This window comes from Theobroma cacao, chromosome 1 (assembly GCF_053813885.1).
Source record: "Theobroma cacao isolate CCN51 chromosome 1, ASM5381388v1, whole genome shotgun sequence".
NCBI lineage: Eukaryota > Viridiplantae > Streptophyta > Magnoliopsida > Malvales > Malvaceae > Theobroma > Theobroma cacao.
In genome coordinates this window covers 8182676-8204235 of record NC_142639.1, presented here as the reverse complement: position 1 = coordinate 8204235, position 21560 = coordinate 8182676, and the positions used below count along the sequence as shown (strand labels likewise).

Genomic DNA, 21560 nt, shown 5'->3' with positions numbered 1-21560 from the left:
TTGATACCAAAACCCTGTTCTACTTACATCCGTCTGATCATCCAAGCTTGATCTTTGTTGCACAATCTTTAAGTGAATGAGAGATAATTATTTCACTTGGACGTGTAATTTCTTAACTATGCTCCAATCCAAGAGCAAGGCAAGATTCAAGGATGGATCGATAGCAAAACCCGATGTCAATTCTGGAGATTTGTAATCTTGCATTCAAGGGTTCATGGATGGATTGATAGCAAAATTCGATGTCAAGTTTGGAGATTTCTAATCTTGGATCCAAGGGTTTATAGATGGATCAATAACAAAACTCGATGACAATTTGGAAGATTTCTAATCTTGGATCCAATGCAACATCGTGGTAAAATTATGACTCATCAATTCAATTTTTAAAAAGTTACAAACAAGTGTTGCCTATGCAGATGCTGTAATCGAAATATGACTTAATTTAGAGGAGTAATTTACTCAAGAAATTACACCCTAATTGTATGAATTGAAGCAATCCATTGCATTGGTACAATGGATGCATCCAGAGTTAGTAGTGTTCTCGAAATAGCCAACAAGGAGTTGTTTCAAACGAACCCATGAAACTAGTGAAGACCTTGAAAAAGATTTGTGCTGGAGAGAAACCATGAGGCAACGAGGGCGTTGCTTGAATCAAGTAAGGTAGAATATTGAGGTTCGTGAATCCGTGACCAGCCCAAGTCGATGAGGGATCAGACCATAAGCACACCTATGTGTTGAGGCTCAAATTAACCCTAAGGCGATATCACTTTGAGGCCCATCAACAACCAGCATTGGGCCACCATCAATTGGGGGTTTTCAAATACCCCACATACTTGCAAAACTGAGTTGCAACTGCAAGGCGCACACAGATGGGCCCTACAGCACAACACGAATCAGCAAGTTTGGCACGTCAACTCGGTGCGCCAAGCCCATGCGCAAGAAAACCTAGCACCAATGGGTCAAGCACACTCAACTTGTACTTTAGTAGGCCATGCACACAACCGGCGCCCCCCTAATAGCCTCGCACGGGAATACCGCACACATCAAGGCCCCGAACCCATGAGCCACGCAATAGAGGGTTTCAACTAAAAGATCTGCACGCTTGAAGGCCTCGTACGAGAGACCCACTCTAATGGCCAAATTGGTTACAGTGCAGTGCCTTCTTGTTATTGTTTCAATGTGTAATTGGGAACTCCATCAATTATATGTCAACAACTCCTTTTTGCATATCAATCTTGAAGAGGAAGTCTACATGAAGATTCCTCAAAACTTTGCCAAATAAGAAGTCTTTTTATGGGCTTCATCAAGCTTTCTGTAATAGTTAAGATTTCTTGGCTAAGACAATATTTGGATATCAATTTTCTTATTAAGGATCTTGGTGAACTCAAATGTTTTTTGGGAATTGAGGTAACACATCATTCAACTGGCATCACATTAAATCAATGCAAATATCTTCTTGATATTTTAGCAGAGTGTGGTATCACAGTTTGCAAACCAGCTTCCTCACTCATGTATCAATAGCATAAACTTGATCTTGATTTAAGACAATTTTGTGATGATTTCGGATAGTATAGGCATCTCATTGGTAGATTACTTTATCTTATGATCACGCGTCTAGATATTAATCATGCAGTTCACATCTTGCATCAAGTTATGCACAAGCCAAAACAACCACACTTTGATGCCGCTGTACAAATTCTTTGATATCTCAAAAATGTGCCCATACAAGGCATTTTACTCCTTTTTGGATATCTTAAAAATTTTAGGATAAAATACCTAGACTTTCCTAACTTTTATCAAAATTCCATATGAGTCCATTAGTTTTCGAAATGAGCATCCCGTCTCAAATAATTATCTTCCGCTAGACACATAAGTCATGTCATTAATCAACTGTTAGTGTTTTCGTTTGTTTGATAACGTGATAATATTGAAAGAAAAATTTTATCTTTTATTAATTTAAAAAATTATTATTACATTTTTTACCAAAAAATCAAGAAAGAAAAAAATTAGGGAAGCACCTGTCGTGGGGTGATCGGTTAGCCATCAACCGGCCACATTATTTGAGAGGAAAAAAAATGAGAGAAAGAAGAAAAAGCATTTTAATGTTTTCATATTTTTTATTAACGATGTTTACACTTTTTGAGTCAACAATCCATTTCGAAAACTAATGGACTTGCCTGAAATTATAATTAAAATTTAGGAGAGTGAGAGTATTTTACTCAAAATTGTATTACCCTGATTGATTTTATCTCATTATCATCTGGTAGACGTATTCACCAAGACACTTAGTTGAGAGCAATTTCAAGCTTTGTTGGGCAAGTCGAGCATTTCCAATCTTCATGGTCCAATTTTATGTAAAATAGAATTGATTACTTAATTGAATTAATTGAAAATTGAACTGTTTCGATTAGTTTGCTTTATTGCAAAAATAAAATTAAAATAAACTTCTTATAATATTTTATCAAATTTTAAGATATTATATATAAATATGTTCAAGTAAATTGAACAATTTTTTTAATTTAATATATATTCATTGAATAATGTAAAAAATTTTAAAAAAAGTTATATATATAATAATTTAAATTTTTACTAATTCAAATTTGGCTGTTCGTTGCAAAATTTAATTATCGAAAAATTGAACGAAATTGACCAAAATGATCGAACCTACAAAATTAAACACCTTGAAAATCATTTTAATTGAACAAAAAAAAAAAAACAACTGTCTTCAATTCAATCGGTTTTTTCGATTCAAAGTGATTTTGCTCACTTCTAGTGACGAACATGGATGTTTGGACATTTTCTTGGTTAATGAAATGTATTTCACAAGACGAAAAAAAAAAAAAAAAAGAGAGAGAGAGGAAAGAACAGTTACAAAATTACAAATGTAAAATCAGTAGGTAGTAGTAAGCATCGAAGGCTTCAGGCCAAGAGTTTGGTTACCTCCGTATCTTTTTGTATATTAATTTTAAATATTATCTTTAATAATCATTCATTTACATAAGATAATTTTGTATATTATTTTTTAATATTATCCTTAAGTATCATTCATTTACGTAAGATTTGTCGTTCATAAATGTGAGATTTGGTGTGCGCTAAATGTGAAAAGATGAAAAAGAATATTAATGTATATTTTCCTATTTTTGCATTTGTCGGATTTGTAATATTAATACAAAGAACGTGACTGTTTTTGGCATACTAAAGTAGAAGCGGTCGTATGCATATAAATGTTAATTAAACTAAGTACATCCATTCTCTTACTAATATAAATTATTAAAAAGCTGTAATCTTATAGTATTCCGGGTACCATATGGTCGATGGCACATGCGCAGCCGTTAAGGAAAAACCCAACAACCTTCATTTTTTTGGCACATTCTCAGAGATTCATACTTGAATTAATTCTTTTAAAATTTGGAAAATGTTTACAATATTTCATTTTAAATATAAGCAAATATAAATTTAGTCATCCCATTGTTTCAATCTCAAAAAATTATATTATATATTCAGATAACAAGTGTAAAAATATATACTCTTCTTTTATTTATTCTTTTTTTCTCATTTTTGGAACATATGAAAAATTTGATTGAAATTTGGTTTGATACTAGTGTTGAAGTCGATGAAATTTATTATGTGTAACAATCCCTAATCCATTAACAATGGTATAATATTACCGATGAAAAAGATTTCATTGAAGAAACCCAAATTTCTTGTAACGAAAATACTTCGAATCCATCTATTTTATCATCAATTATGATTAAAATTTAATAGAATTCTTCAATTTATCGCCATGTAAACATTCGCATGACATAAATCTCGATCAAAAATCAAATAAACACACATGTTACGTGCATTATTTTTTGCAGGAAAAAAAAAACAACATTATTTCACTTTTCTGAAATGGTTATGCTTTTTATGGGTTATTTTTCCTATTGAAGGAATTCTGTAATTGAATGACATTAATTAAAAAAAGAGTTGTAAAAAATAGTAAGTATGGAGCATATGGAGGTGCCAGAGGAACCAAATTTGCAAGTTGCAAGCAACTTGTTTCTTGTTTTTGTCTGTTTAAGGCAGTTTAAAGTCAGATATGTACGTGAAGGCACATGCAGGATTGCTGTCTCACCGCAGACCGAACTCCCAACCTGACTGGCAAAGCTACATACAGACCGACAACATTCTCAGGAGCTTCCTTTCTAAGAAATCTCCCAACAAATTCATGACGAAAGCCAAAACTGCTATCCACTTTCTTTTTCCTTAATCAAAGCCTCTATGCTTTAACATCACCTTTGGGTGCATTGAATTGGACCAGAGCACAATCTTTTAGACCTGACCAGTTTTGGACCTCTCATTTCTTACATATATAGAGAGAGATAAGTTTCACTAGTGGCTTGGAGCCCTGCTGGATCGGAAACACATTGACTGCAACCATGTCGGTACTTCCAAGCGCTACTGCCAACTGCATGGCTTCAGCCGTTCGAAGTCCTGCTCCCGAGCGTGAAACATTCCAAAACTTCTTTGAATGCTGGCTTGTACAGCAAAACCAACATCTCCAAGAGCTCATTGCTGCATCCCAACAACACCACAGCACTGCGGATGACGACAGCCTGCGCTCCCTCATCAAAAGAGTGTTGGAGCATTATGAGCATTATTACAAGGCCAAGGCCAGGTGGGGTAAGGAAGATGTGTTGGCCATGTTATCACCTTCTTGGACCAGCACGTTCGAGGATGCTTTTCTTTGGATTGGCGGGTGGCGACCCATCATGGCTTTTCACTTGCTCTACTTCAAATCAGGGCTGCAACTGGAAGACCAACTCAACGAGCTCATTCGCGGGATGGGAAGGGGAGATTTGGGTGATCTCTCACCATGCCAGCTCTCAAGGATCGATGAGTTGCAGGCAAAGACTATCAAGGAGGAGAAAGAGGTGACCGAGAAGATGGCAAAGCATCAAGAGACGGTGGCGGACTCGTCCATGCTTGAGTTGAACCATTTGGTATCTGGAAATGATGAGGAACGGGGATGGGGAAGGTGTGGGAGTGGAGAAGGAGAGTCAGCGATGGAGTGCAAGGAGGAAGGATTGAAGGAGATGTTGCAAAGGGCTGATGATCTCAGGCTGAGAACGCTGAAAGCTGTCATTGACATATTGACTCCAATCCAGGCTGTCCATTTCCTGATAGCTGCTGCACCTAAGGATTCATGAATGGGGCAAGCAGAGAGATGATAAGCATCATCGTCGTAGCCATAGCGCCGGTGCCCAAAGCCACTAGCATCCAATTCGCTGGCAAATTGGCCAAAACGAATCAGAGTTAGCTTCTTCTTGAAATATCGAAATATCAGAGTCTAGTATTTCTGAATCGAAAGTATCATTACTTTACTCAATTTCTTTGGGTTTATGTAATATTTATCGACTAATGATCATCATCTGAAATCTGATGAATCTTCCTCCCCTTTTCACATTCCAATACTTACTAAACTACACATCAAAACATATTTAAAATTTCCTAATATGTAGTAATCCATATTTAATGAGATTTTCTTATATTCTTACTTTATTCTTCTTCTTTTTTTTTAAGAAAACTTTATTCTTTAATCATTCATAAAATATATTTTCATTTTTACTTTTCAATATTTCATAATATTACAAGGAGAATTATATTTTTTTTCGCAATTGTCTATCTTATTTCGTGTTTTGTTTAATTTATTTTTTATTTTTAATTAATGTATAATTGTTTTCATTTTTTTTTTCACTATAAAACTTATAATTATGTTTTAAAATTTTAATTTTTTAAATTTTTTAAATTTTATAATATAATTTTTTATAACAACAAATTAAAATGTCATGTCAACACTATACAATATAAAAAATAAATAAAAATAAAAAATTTAATTAAACACAATAAAAAATTTTAAAATTTAAAATTCATTTAAATAATTCAAGAAGTTTTAAAGTATTATATTAAAAATTAACAATTAAAGATCTTTTATGTTGAAATAACAGTTAACTTGTTTAATCACAGTTAAATGTTACACAAGTAACACATTAAAATTGATTTCTAAGTAAAAAATTGATTTAAAAAAAACTTTTTTATGGGATTAAAAAATGATTTTAAATAAAAAATTAATTTTAAAAAAAAACACTTTTTTATGGGATTAAAAAAAACCTCATTAACGTTGAATTTTTTTTCCATATTTTGGATAAAAACTTCAAAATTTTGAATTTTGTACTTTTTTCATCATTGTACCAATTAAGGATTGATTGTAGTTTTATTACTGGGTAAAAGTTTTCTTTCTCATATGGACAACTTGACATTCATTAGACTGTATCCTTCCTGCTTTATTGTCTGTTCAGAAATCTGATTTGCTCGTAAGCTTTCAAGTTTTCCCAACAAAATTTCTCCAAAGCCTCAAAAATGGGAACCAGGCCATCCTGTAAGCAGCTTGAAGCAGCATCATTCAGCTGTCTAACAACTTCTTCATGCCTAGCTTTTTGTTCTTCCAATCTCTTATTCATGGAGACCAAGTCAATATCTAGTCCACCAGCCTGTGCCACACTCTCTGCAGGGAACTCTGAAGCAGCCAAATGGTTTAGCAATGCATCTTGATGCCACTGCAAACCACTCTCTTCATGAATAATTCTAAGCAGTTTCTCAAAATCCTTTGAAAGGTGCATAGCTTTCTGTCTTTCATGTTGTTCTTCATTTTGCTTCTCCCACAACTGGTGCAAGCTCGAGGCAAAACTATGAATGGCTTCGTATACTCCATTGTCTGAAACTTTCTCAATTGCATAGTACCAATCACTACAGATGATGAAAACGGGTGGAGCTCTAATGCTGCTAGGAGAAAAGGTGGGTATTCCATCAGGAGTTGCTTCTGGTTCTTGGAAGATGCACCTCAAAAGCCACTCATTTAAGAATTTCACAAAGGCTTTCTGAGTACTAACATAATCTCTAAAGCTTGAACCCCAGTTTAACATCTCCTTTTCCAGTCTCTGAGTAGCCTTCATGTTTGAACTTTTTCGACTGTCAGCATTTGCCATATGAACATATGCTTTTGTCCCTATGATAGTTTGGAACTGCTTTCGATGGCATTTTACCATGAAGTCCCACATTCTCAACAACCTGAAAAAAAATGGAATATTATTATGGCACATTAGAATGGTTAACAGGAAAAAAGGACATAAAAAGCACAAGGCGGCAGCAAAGGTAGAGTTATGAACTTAGAACCTCCTTTTTGGAGTTAAGGTGAGCCACTGTAATATTACAAGCTCGCAAGGAATTACAAGGAAATTTGAATATAAAACCCTATTGCTCAGGTGCAGTTTTTAGTAATTACTGCCAGCCCCTCTTTCATGCCATGTTCAGTTAGTTGAACACAACTCTACCTATATTCCTAATCAACTTGATTCTCTTGATGCTTCTTTAAAAGAATGTCTCTTTTCCTTCTTTAGAGAAAAACAAACGTTACACTTCTTTCAGTCCTTTGGCATACAGGTCCTCTACGAATGAGAACCAATGAAGGATACAAAATCAATCTCATCAACATCTGCAAGTGTACCCCCAAAATGTTTCATGATGGATACATTTTCTATCTTAAAATATAGCAATTGATTTTTTGGTTCAAACCACACATCAACTGACAGGAGTAACTTAAAATTGTGTCATTGGCTACAATGCTTATCTTTAAAGTGTAAACTCATGAACATTGATTGGGAATACACTAGTACTCATTGGCCAAAAAAATAAAAAGAAACCATTAATTAAAATTCATTGTTAATAGGAGCATCTAACCACCTAACTCTTACCCCTCTCCACCTCTTATGAAAGAAAAAATCAATAAACTATTACCATATATACCACTAGGGTTCACACCATCCTTCAGAATGTATTATTGAGCAAAAAGAAAAATAGAGTGAAGCTCCTCTTGAAATATTTAAAATAAGCAAGTCATGAATTCTAATTCATTAAATTCTCCACATCAACATACCGAGCAGGATGAAGCACATCAACACACAAGTATTCGAGGTATTGTACTAGTCTTCAAGCAAAAGAAAGAAAACAAATTGAATGCATGAAGAAATAGTTCACACTTATTCATTAATAAATAATAAATAACCTTTCAAAAAAAAAAAAATATGGTAAAAATACAGGATAAGAGGGAAAGAGAAAGGTAAAGTGATTGACTATCTCATACCCTTCAATCAATTCTTTCAGTTGTGCAAGCAAATCCTCATCTCTTAACCTGTGTATTCGTCTCGAGATCACATCAACTGCTGTGACAGCAACATTAATTTTTGAAAGCAACCTTCTAAGTGAAACATGAATGTCGTCAATCTTACTGTACTCAGCACCTTTATCATCAAGAACCTTTTGCTGATTGTACTTCTTATCATATATAACGCGGAGCTTTTCTTCCCCCTGACATTGTGCAGAGTCAAAAGCAAAGAGAAGCATCAGGAAATGAACGGAAAAGATAGTTTCATGCAAAACATTATTCCAAACAAGTCAAACGAAGCATCTGTGTCAGTACACAAGATGCATTTAATATGATCAAAATAATTGTCAGTTCCTTGGAATTCATAAATAGTATACTGCTTACAGCATTATTATACTTCTCCATTCCATTTGTACACTTCCAACTTAGAATATCAATGTCCATGAAATACATAAACAGTTGTTACACCAATGCTTGCTACCCAAAAAGAAAAGGAAAAGAGAGAGGAAAACCCCAAAAAAAAAAAATACACTTGTGATTGCACAATAATATGCATTTGGTGAATGTTTCATTATGATCTTACATTATTTATGAAAATTCCAAAGATCAAACTTGGTAACACTTGCCAACCTATATCTTTATTCCTACCAAAGCCATGAATATGCCAAAATGATATTCAGGAACCCAGGAATTCAAAAATATTCATAACACCCTCTCCTCAAAAGAGAGAAGAACAAAAAAGGAGTACCAGGGTAAAAATAGGAACTTCACCACAACAGGAGCAATGGAAATCACAGATGATTTCTTTAGATTTCACACTATTTTACAATTGTTTTCCTCTTTGTTCAATTATTTGCCTACTTCCTACAATTCTTCCAGCTCTCTGGTACTCAATGATGCTGGATTCCAATCAAAAGTCCCTAAAATAAACATGGGAAACATTATCTACCAGCATCACTATCAATTTTATCCCCCATAAAGCTAGAATATCATCAGACATGAAGCTTAATGGAGTCATGTTATCATTGTGAAACCACTTTGTTCTTTTTATTCTAATAACTGTACTAGCTATGGAAAAAAGCATATGCATCTACCTTTTCAAGAAGAAAGACCTTGAAGAACACCAAGAATAAAAGCAGAAACTCAGTGCACTACAGTTGAACTTAGCATCCAACTGATAGTGGGGCAAACTTTACATGGCAAAATAAGATAAATGGTAATAACATGGAAACCAAAGAAAATAACAAATCAACAAGTGTAAAAAACAAGAGCCAATTTCAAATAACTAAGACCTATTCCTAGGATAGAAACAGAGTTTCTGATGTAATTAACTCCTTTCAACTAAATGCACCTCTGAGCAAACTTTACATGTCAGTGCTCCCCCAACCAGTTTTTAATAACAGTGACTATGAGACAATTTGAAGGAAAAAATAGCATGATATAAGCATTATATTGAGCTTAGGTGACAGATTTCACAACTGAAAATGTGAAACTTTAGCAATGATTGACATGATCAATCTTAGTGCTTTGTATGGAGGTAGATCCAAATGAATTTGCAACATCCAGAAGAGACGTCATCGGTGACTATCATGCTGGTTACACTGCTAATTGTATCAAACATTTAAAATTAGAAGCCAACTTCCTATTTTTTAAGTCAAAGTATAATAAAGCACAATGTATGTTCAAAGTGTACATGTATTTATAGGCTAATTATGTTGTGGTCTCCCTTCCCCAGCTTATTTTCTTTTAACATGCAGATAGCTATAGTCTAAATGATTGCTTACCAGAACTTCAGCATACAGTTTCTTTTCCCATGCAAACAGCTGCTCCAAAGTGGAGGAGAGGTCACCAAACTTTCTGCTTATATCCTCAACATCACCATTTATAGCTTTGTCCATCATCATTGTTCTAGGAGCCAATTGGCTTAATTGCAATGAAGTAAAACCAAAGATCCTTGAGGCAACTTCTGGAGATAGCAAATTTAATGGCAGATATTATTTTCCTTTAAAATAGGAAAAAGTAATAGCAAAAGTTCATTTGATTTACTTTTTCACAAAAAAAAAGAGAAAAGAGGATTTATTTTCTACCAAAAAAAAAACCAAAAGAAAAACAACAACATAATTCATACCCATCTATGTGGTCTACCCACATAACCATGTCATTTGAATACTTTTATCTTTTTGTTTTGGTACATTTGAAGAAGTCTAAGCAGGAGATGGGATTCAAAACTTAGACCTCAACCCTCTTAGTGAGAGTTGACAACTACTAGGCCAAGCCTGAGTTACTTGAATAACTATTATTTGTATATCGACAGCATTCACAAACATTCAAGCAAAGATAGCATAAAAACTAATCATGCCTAAAATAACTTATTATCTGGTTCATCATACACAGAAGCCTTTTACATTGTACTGATAACATCTCTGCCGCAAGGAAAGTATTTGAAATCTGATTTAGAAAGCACACTTTGGCATTTTTAATTGTTATTAGCTAATATAATATTTGAATTTTAGCTCCAGGTTCTGTTATGATAAGTGAATATATTCTATGTTCTTTTTGAAAGGTTCATGATCCTAGGTTGAGAGAGTACAATTTCCTCAACAGCAGTCTAGGAGTTAACCCCAAAATGTTGGCATTTTCCTCATTAATGAAAGAATAAGTATATATAATATTTAGAATGTCCATCACACACTTTAAAACCTTTTCAAAACCTAATACTAATATTTTATCGCTATAAAGTTTTTTAGATGTCAGGTCTAATGTTTGGGTCAACCCACATCCAAAGCCAGTGATCTGAAAGGTAAATATTCCTTGGGCTAGGGACCAGCAAGCGAGAAATCTGATACAGTCAAGCTTCAAAAGCACAGGCAAATGTAGAGTAAATTATCGATGGCCAAAGGACCAAGAAATTGAGTAATGTAGCCACAAGAATTGACATTTAAGGTTTTCAGTTTCTCATAAAGTATAAATAAATTTCAGGACAAGAAATTAAAAATCATGTTATCATTTATTTCTTGGGAAGCAACTATGCCATGAATTTAAACAATAGAATAAAATAAAAGATGCAAACTCTGTTGCAATTATTTACAATAAAAGTGGAAGATACATTAGGTACCATAATAGGAAACCTGTAACAATTACATTCCAAAATCCTGATAAACCACTTCACAGATCTTTTTACATCCCACTATCATGAAAGTTCTTAGGAATATTAAAATTCAGAACTGCTGAAGTTAAAGCTACATTATAAAAACAAACAATTTCCATAAAAAAAAATATTATGATGCATCTAGCATTGGATTCACCCACAGCAATCCACATGCAGAAATCCTTCTTAGTTACTGAGTTTTAGTTAAGTAAATCATACTTCATAAATTCCTTTTGGAACTAAAAAATGAAAATCCTGTAAAATCAATGACCAAAGAGAAATATATTACCTTAATAAATTAAAAGGTAAACTGAAATTTCTTTGAAATCAATCTTCTTTAAGCCATATAAGTTCTTAGCTTTTACTTCTGCACACAAAACCTGAGATGTTCAGCTAATTTATGATAAAACACAAAGGTTGATCTGCTTCAGTTAGAGGGTACTCAAAATCTGCCTGCTTTGCAAGCTTCTATTATGTGCTTTGTCAGCATGATGGCCAAAGATCAGAGGGAAAAAAGGCACAGCCTAGGACATAGTAAAGCATCTTAGGATCAATGAAAGAAATGAGCAACTGAATGACCCCTACTCTCCACTGGGGTATTTCACCTAGAGTAGGGGAAATGATTTGCAGGAAATGAAGCATACAACAGTCAGCAACAGAAAGTCAGCAGCGATGCAAAGAGTGAACTTTAACAGAACTCTTGCCTTACCTTCAATTCGGAAAATAGTCAGGCAGAGCAATTAGAAGGAAAATAACTTAGCCTAAAATATTTAACAGAATGAATATGAAGACAACATAACAGAACCCTACCCTTAAGTTTGGCACCCATAGGCTGATAAGGGAGTTTGCCTGCCTCGAAAAATACTGCAACTTCCTTCCCATAATTAAAAACAGTCTCGAATATATCTCCAATTTCCTTTACTATTTCAGTGATATTCTTTGAGACACAGTCATCTAATGTCGTCAAGCTTGAAGATTCTAAAGATTCACCATCCTGGGTGACTGTATCTTCACTCTGCATACGCAGCCCATCCCTAGTTATATTCTTATCTTCGGTAATATTTACTGCCAAGGTATCTAGTCTATAGCGTACATCTTCTTGAATGGTGATTGGATCACTCTTTTCTTTTTCTTGAGATATTGGAGCTTGTGAAGTGCCAGTGCCTGAACTTTCCCTTATAGCCTCTGCTGATTCCTCGCCCCTGGATACGTCGACCGAATTTGGCACAGTTTCATCTTCCAAATCGGGAATTCCCTCTCTCTCTCTCACTTCTCTAAAGTCCTGATCACTATTAAATTCACTAAAACAATAATTCTGAGAATAGTAATTTATATCATCAATTATCTTAAATGGGTTTAAGTAATACCAATCAACAATGTTATTTATAGGAGAAGTTGATGGAGCAGGAGTGACACTCTTTGTCCTTTCATGGTAAGGATCAGCTTGCTCTACCTCATTTTCAAACTGAGGGAAGCTTTGAGGAGATTCCAGCACCGGAGAACCAGAAGCTACCCAATTTTCATCTTGAGGGTAGCTAACATTATTATTCATAGAAGCCTCAATTGCAGCACCAGCAATCACCTTACAACCATAATGAGAAAAACTAACATCACCTGGCTGTGAATGAACTTGATTGTTAGACTGATCATACCTAACATAACTAGGTGAAACACTAGTAGATGTGCCAAAAGATTCCCCGTGACCATATTGAAAGCGGGAAGAAAACACATCCAACTTTCCTGACTGCTCATGAATGGCAGGGAACGTTGCTGAAGGTGACGTCCTCAAATTAAGGGGAGAACAACCTGATGCCTCAGAGTGATCATGAGTATTATCGGTCAAGGAGATCAGCTCGGCGTCAGAGTTATTCTCCTCTGAGGACTCAAAAGAGCAATCACTTAAAACCAGCATTTCTTCCTCCACAAAGTGGTTAAGTGCATTGCCTACATCTAAAAGAGATTGAAGGTACACAATGTGGGCTGCGGCTAACTGATAGCGGCAATCAGCCGCAGCTCCAATCAATTCCTTTCTCTCTCGACAAAGCCTCAGCAATGGTGAACTATCCATCTTTGATGTACTAATACCCATACCCATATTAGATATATCACCAAACGAACAACCAAAGACACACTAATATCCAATAAAAACCCAAGAAAACCCTAATTTTATTCTCGTCCCGAAATTTAAATGTAACTTTATTATTCATGAGAAACCCACATAGCGGAATGACAAAATAAATAAATAAATGCAAGCGAGGTAATCGGGGTTGTCACAGATACGCAATTTATGATAAAAGATTCAAATCAGTTATATTCGGAAAGTAAAGAGATAAACACAAAAATTGAAAATAAAAATAAAAATAAACACTCACGGAAGTCTGGCCGTTAAATTCGTTGAAGAAGGACCATCCATGCATGAAAAACAGACTGAAACTGAGAAGAGAAGGCCTTTGAGGTTCTGATTCATCTTCTTTTACCATGTTTGTGATCTGAGCTTTGAAGTCTGAAGACGGAAGTAAGAGAGTAAAACTGCTTCTGGAATTCGGATCAGAGGAAAGATGACCGTTTTTCGAGTTCAATTTCATTTATACTTTATATTTTGTGACGTGACGCGCGCATTATAGGAGGGAAATAATATTCAAATCCCCTAAGGATTTTACTTGCGAGGAAAAGTTTAAAATAAAAATTAAAATTATCAAAATTATTGAAATTCCAATTAGGTATTTTAAAGGGTCCAACCGAAATTTTGTGAAATTCATTTATTTATTTAATAAAATATCAACTTTTATTTCCTTTTTTTAATGTAACTTAATCATTTTTATAAAAAATAATTCTTATTTTCTTTTTATATTATTAGTGGCATTTATATATTTTTTGTCATAGATCTCACATTAAATATATAAGTATAAGTTTTTCACTACCTATCAAGTATGTCTTTTGAGTTAAAAAAATGAATCTGTGACTTATAATCTTACTTAAACTCTAATTTTAAAATTTAAAATCATATAAAGTTGAATTTAAGTTCCGACTCGTGATATTTTTACAAACCTAGTAGCTTCCAATATAAAATTTTTTAATTTTTAAGTTATATATTTTATTATATAACTTAATGTATATTTATATTCATAATATCAAAATATATATTAATATTTATGTTATCAATGTAATGGTAAGATAAAATTATCATTCAAGACATATATAACATCTAAAATGAAATTATTTGGTTAAAAAAATTTTATTTAATTATTAATAGAAAAAATATCATAATTTTTATCATACTTTATTTAAACAATTATGTATACGTATATTATATTAGTAACATAATATAGAACAAAAATATGTTTTTACATCATTTTAACAATATCTATTAGCAATTAACATCAATATTATTCACATTAATCATATTATTATTGATATATTTTTTAATTTATTATTATTTTTCTAATAAAATATTGTTTAATCAATCAAATAACTATTTTATTTGTATGGACTATTATCTCTTAAAATGGGTCAAGCAATCATTTTTTATAAAATAATTATAACATTAGAAATCAAATAATTATTTTATCTTTTTTATCACTTGACTTTAGAAAACTACTTAATTATAACATTTTGGCCACTATTATTATTTTAGTCACTTAGTTTATTACCATACTTTGATCAAATGACACATTTATGTTAGTTGCTCAATCACACCAGCGTGTTCCTATGGTAATTAAAAATAAAAACAAATTATTATACGGACGTGATCTCATGACAGAGTATGTGATGTGGATATATCAATTGGTCAAGATATGTTAAGAGATTTATTATCTTTTAACAATTAAATTACTAAAACAAATCATGTTTATTAATATTAGTAATCAAAATATTATTTTTTAAAATTAAATGATAAAAAAATAATTTACTTTTTTTTTATTTTTTATATATTAATTTTATTTACTTAACAAACTAGTTCGATATCCTTCATTTAAATTAAAAAGAAATTGTAAAATATAACATTTCTCGTAAGTTCAATTCAAAAATATTATTTATTATAATTTTAATTATTTTTAGTCAATTTTTAACATGACTTGACAATAATGTCCTTTAAATAATTTCAGACAAATTAAAATGATTTCAGTTTTCTCTATCTTGCCATACAAACAAAAATTTGAAAATGAAATCTCGATTTCTCTCTCTTATCAAATACTATCTATCTCACCATCTAGGCCTTTCTTGTTATCCCAAAGAGTAGAGATAACATAAGCCGAGTCCTTAATCATAAAATTTCAGGATTCTGAATTTTAGGATTCTCACCATCTATCTCACCATCTAGGCCTTTATGTATTTTAGGATTCTGAATTTATTGGTTTATATTCATAAAATTTTAAAGTTAAAGGATTAAAATTGATTAGACATATTTGTAAATTAGAACACTATATGACTTTGGCAACTTAAATCTGGTTATGAACAAACAAATCTATTAGTTATTAGGTATTACATTATTAGTTATTAGGTATTACATTATTAGTTTTTAGACATTGTGAGGCTGATTTTTAAGTATTGTGAGGTTAATTTTTAAGTATTGCGTGACTTAATCATTGCGTCTTTGATTTTTAGGCATTGTGTGATTGGTTTTGGACAATGTTTAAATCACACAATGCCTAAAAACTAGTCACGCAATACCTATCAATTAGTAACGCAATGTCATATCAATCAGTCACGCAATACCTAAAAATTAGTCACTCAATGCTTAAAAACTAATCACGCAATGCCCAAAAACTAATTTCGTAATACTTAATAATCATCAAAACTACTGAATTCCATTTAACAAAATTAACAACTTCAAACAACACACCATATTCCATTTAATAATATAATCAACGAATATACATACTTGACGAATAATGCTCAAAATGCTTAAAAGGTTTTCTTCATGTATCAAAAATTACTCCAAAATGCTTAAAATACTCCAAACGTTCAAAAGTTTTTCTTCTTGTATTAAAAATAACCCCAAAATGCTCAAAATGCTTAAAAGTTTTTTTTAGTAAGGAATACTCTAGAGATGAATGGTCTGGTGTGAGGAAAGCTCAAAAGATATGAGTCAATTTAAGGTGCGAACCTAAACATATGGGTCGATTTCATGAAAGGTAATTTTGTTCAAAATTAATTTTTCTTGGTTAAAAATAATTAAAATTATAAATAGGGGTATTTTAAAAAGTACCCTTAAATTAACAATATAATAAAACAAAAACGAAAAAGGAAATTTCCTTTTTCCCCTTGGACTGGATTTGGACTCGGCTTATTGAATGTTTTGAGGTTGAACATGAATCCAAGAGATTTGCGTCAAGACTTCGGATAAGACCTTGTCCGTAGCCCACTTTCTTTTTTTTTGTTTTTTAAGATATAAAAAAAAAAACATAATTTTAAACTTAATATAAAACCTAACAAAACTAAAAATCTCATTTTGCTTCTTGTTTATGTTTCTTCTCTCTATCATCTAGTCCACCGTCAACCGTCTCTATTACTACTATCTGCCATCGCTAACAACATAAGCGAAGGGAAAGCGGTGGTGGGGCCACCCTTCAATTTTTATTTTTTTTATTTTTATGTATATAAAATTTAAAATATTTAATTTTACCATTTCTAAATAAATCAAATGTATTAATTTAGAGTAAGGTTAAAAAACCTAAGTTAATCTTAGATTCAATTCATTCTAAACTCAAATTTTAGAATTATTTTTTCTTTTTTTCTCCTTTATAAGTATATTAAACCCTTTTATTTTTCATTTTTTCCTTCTCTTTTCCTTTCCTTTTTTTCTCTTTTTTATCCCACCTTTTTTTTTTACTTTTTTTTTCTATTATATACTAAACCTTTTTATTCTTTTCTCTTTTTTCTCCTTTTTTTCCTTTTTCCTCCTTTATAAGTATACTAAATCATTTTATTCTTTTTTTATTTTTTTCAGATTTAGTAATCAATGAATTTTTTTCTCTTTTTTCCTTTTTTTCTTTTTTTCCCTTTTTTCTTTTTGTCTTTTTTTCCTCCTTTTACAAGTGTACTAAACCCTTTTATTTTTTATTTTTTATTTTTTTTTTTGAATTTAATCATTGATGAATTTGAAACCATGAAAGCACATTTAACATAATGCCTAGGGTAAAAATATAATGTTTAATTTTTTTTGTTTTATGTTTATTACAATACTTAATGTGATAATCTAATGTTAATTTATTTTTATTTTATATCTATTTATATTGGTGAATATGAAAACTTATATTTAAATTGTTAATAAAATTTTATATTATAATTTCATTTCATTTCAAAAGTAGTTAATTTTTTTATTTTAAATCAAAACATTAACTCGATCTTTGATCTTATATAATTACTTTTTAATCACTATTTATACAAAATCTTATATTGATCTACCAAAGTTTTGTCGATGATCTTTTTCTTTTGTTATTTATTTCCTTTTTCCTTCGCCTTCTATGATTCACTTTCTCTACCTATTAACCAAGCTCATTTCTCTCTCTTTTCTCACTCTTCTTATTGCTCCCTTTGCCATTGCCTATCCTAGCTTCATCCAGTTAACCAACAACAGTTTTGTCTCTTTTCTTTTCTTTTCCTTTTTTTTGTTTTTTTTTTTCTATTTATCTTCCTAAGAAAAGAATATGATGTGGCAATCACTTCAATTGATGGGAACAATTTTAATTTTATGTATAGATTCAATAATTATAGTTTGAAAATTCACTTCACCTAATTGAATTATTTAAATTAATTTTTATACTTGTATTATTAGTTACAATTTTTATAATAAAGTAGATAGTTAATTTTGGTTAGTATTTATTATCTTTAATAGGTTTTTTATAGTGTAATGCTTTACAATGAATAATAATAAGAACAATTAAAAGAAGTAAAGCAGTACTTCATGTAGAACAATTAGAATAAGTGAAACACTACTTTATGCAGAACAATTAAAACAAGTGAAGCACTGTTTCATGCGAAATAACTAGATTAAACAGAGCACTATTCCATGCGCAACAATTAGAATAAACAGAATATTACTTTATGCGAAACAATTAATACAAATACTTCACGCGAAAGAATTAGAATAAACAAAGCATTACTTTGTGCGGAACAACTAGAATAGACAAAACATTACTCTATGCAAAACAATTAATACAAGTGAAATAATTATTTTGCACAAAATAACCACTTCATATGAATGACACTAAAAGCAACTCGAAATAAATGATAAGGTTCATAGGTTTTTTATCTTGTGATGTTCTATAAAAGTTTGGTGTGATAGTTTAGAAATAAAGATAGTTAAGAAGTATTCCTCTCAACCTTTTCCTAAAATACAAGTGTTTCTCTCTCACCCTTACTTTTTTCTCTTGTATTTGTTTACATATACCTTCTTTTCTTGTACCTGTTCATATACAGCTTATTATCTTACACTTGTTTATGTACATCTTTTTCTCTTAACTTGTTTTAATATAACTTTTTTCATATATCTCTTCCCTTTACCTTATACTAAACAATAATTCTTATTATATTATTAATGATTATAAAATCTATTACTTCAATAGTCACATAATGAACTAAGAAAATTATGAGAAATGGACCTCCTGATAAGGTGATTTCAGAAATAACCACCGATATAAAGTTATCTGTTTCTAGCCAAAAAGAAACATGAGTAGACCAAAATGCCCTTAAAAACATCGTCTCAAATTAGGGTCTCGATATATCCTTCCTGCTAGAGAGAAAATAGAAATAAATAATAAATGCTCAGCTATTTGACCTCACTCATCTTTCTCTCTCAACTCTCTGAACTGTTTCAACTCTGTCTGTCACGACCCGGAACCTCCCTCAGGCCCATGACAATCGCCGCGACGTCCCGATTGACACTCATTATCCAGAATGCCAACCGGAACCCCGCAAGGCTTACATATCGGTTTCTTTCCTTTCCTGTGAGCAATCATTGTTAAATATCGAGTTTTTAGAGAATATATACTATTTTAGATCAAAAACAATCAAAATAAAATTTTCGCCACACAGGGGTATTTTGGTCATTTTTTTCTCAAAAATTTCAAAACTAGCTAAAACGTAATATACAAGTACAAAATACATAATTCATATTCAAAATGAGTTTAAAAGTCTAAAATCTTCATTTAAAACGAAATTACGGTTATTTGAATATAATAAGAAAATAAAAGAAATATTAAGGGAAATATTCTATTTTCTTATAAAACAATTTTTATAGAGTTATACGTGAATAATTTTTATAGCGTAAAAGCTAAATAAATTTATACATACTGAAATACAGTAAGCCAAAATATTTAATTTAATTTACAATAACAAGAGGGCCCCCGAATAAACAAAAGTAAAGAGGACTGTGAACCTACGGTTTGGAAAATGCAGATCCAATAGTAGTCCTCGATGAGATCAGCTATCTACAGTCTATACTGAACTTGAAATGGGTGGAAAGGAGTTGGGTGAGATTTTACAATCCCAATGAGTAAACAGACATTATCATAAATATCTAAAGGCGAGTAAAATGGAGGCAAGTTTAAACAATAAATTTCAACCCATTTCATAATGTTTTCAATTTATTTCTTAAACCATAAAATATTTGTAATTTACCAAAACAATTGTTAAGGCTTATGTCTTTTATTAAAACAAGGCTCAAGCCAAAACTAATCCTCGGGGATACCTTGGCCGAGGCATCTAACCGAGTCCGCCAAGGGTGTTAAAATATTCACACGTGAAACACATTTTTATTTTTAAAACCAGCCGTTCCTTGGCGTTGGCCGAGTTACACATTCACGTGGGGGTTCGACGTGAAGTGAACTCTAATACTACCCCAGGAGTTACCCTCCTCGCCTCTACAACCGGAGTAACTATATAACTGGGTTTACCGTGCCCCTCTAATAGGCAGTCCACGGAAACCCGTCACTGCAGTGACTAACCCACCAATTTTAATAAAATTTCGACAGTATAACGTGGCTTTTATTTATTTATCCAGCCTGCATAGTAAAACAACTTACATAAATTTCCCAATGCATTCACAAAATATAGCCACATATACTCATTTCGCATAAGCCATTCCTAGGAAAATATATATTTTTCAAGTCAATTTGTAGCCTCCAATTACTCAATTTCATAATCAATACAATATATTTTTATTTGTCACATTTATTCCTAAAACATCAAAAATCCCGTTTTAATCTCGTTCTCATTTCATAAAATACATAAAGGGTATTTAAAATAAACTCTAGATAATTTACAATAATAATAAGTTTACTCACCGTTTGTACAAACTAAAAGCTTTCTAAGCGCCCCGATCACTACTTGTCGGGTACGACTTCTTTGCCTTTTTCGGAAGGCTCTCCTCCTAGACACATTACAAAAATTTACACAATTCATCACATTGATGCTAAATCATTATATAATTAACTTAAATCCTATACTAATGCATGGTATGAAATGCAATAGCCTAAAACGACTTAAATGCGGTATTAACCTATTTTTGGCACTTTGCCCGATAAATTGCTAACGCGCTCCATTTTAGCTCTAAATCATCCCATTCTCTCTCCAACATTTCTAACCATTAAATATCAGCCAATAACCTTCTAAAAACAACAAAATCAGCTCACTCCCTTCCTTGGAAAATTCGGCCAAAAATGGGACATTAACTCGGTAAATTTTCTACTTTGTTTTTCTATCACGTTTAATCGTTTTTCATCATTTCTCTTCATTTTCCTTAGAATAAAATCAATTCATCATCATTGTACAGCATTGAGCATCCAGCCAAGAGTGGGTATTGTGAAAATTTACTGATTTCTTGCCCAATTTAATTTCTAAACACATTTAACTAACTAAAACTATCAATTTAACTAAAAATCAAAACCTAAAAATTTCAATTTCTCTCTCCTAGAATTTCGTCCAGCCCTTGATATCACTTTTTGATCTCTCTCCTCAAGCATGCTAAATGGAAATAAAGGCATAGGAAAGGTAGAAATCAAGCTAAAATCGAAAAATCTTACCGTTAGACGCGTAAACGGTCGAAAACCGCGAATTTCTCTTTGAATTTTCTTGTTTCTCTTTGGTTTTTCTTTTCTTCTTCCTTTCCTCTCTATTTCCTCTGTTTTTCTTCCTTATGGCCGGCCAGCACTCAAAATTTGGGTTTAAATGGCTGACTTTTCATTAAAATAATATTATTTCATTAAAAAAATG

At 32.0% G+C, this 21560-nt stretch overlaps 2 protein-coding genes across 2 annotated transcripts; one reads left to right on the top strand and one right to left on the bottom strand.

Moving 5' to 3' along the window:
* Positions 1–4326: 4326 nt before the first annotated feature.
* Positions 4327–5294, top strand: LOC18611960 (protein DOG1-like 4). The gene has a single exon (XM_007048482.3). The coding sequence runs from the start codon at positions 4419–4421 to the stop codon at positions 5187–5189; it is 771 nt and encodes a 256-aa protein (XP_007048544.3). The 5' UTR covers positions 4327–4418; the 3' UTR covers positions 5190–5294.
* A 957-nt stretch (positions 5295–6251) lies between these two features.
* LOC18611959 (protein ROLLING AND ERECT LEAF 2-like) lies at positions 6252–13443 on the bottom strand. The gene is made up of 4 exons (XM_007048481.3): positions 12159–13443; positions 9985–10166; positions 8180–8403; positions 6252–7107 (listed from the first exon to the last, which is right to left on the bottom strand). Exons 1-4 carry the CDS (start codon positions 13441–13443, stop codon positions 6324–6326), a joined length of 2475 nt encoding a protein of 824 aa, XP_007048543.3. The 3' UTR covers positions 6252–6323.
* Positions 13444–21560: the final 8117 nt, after the last annotated feature.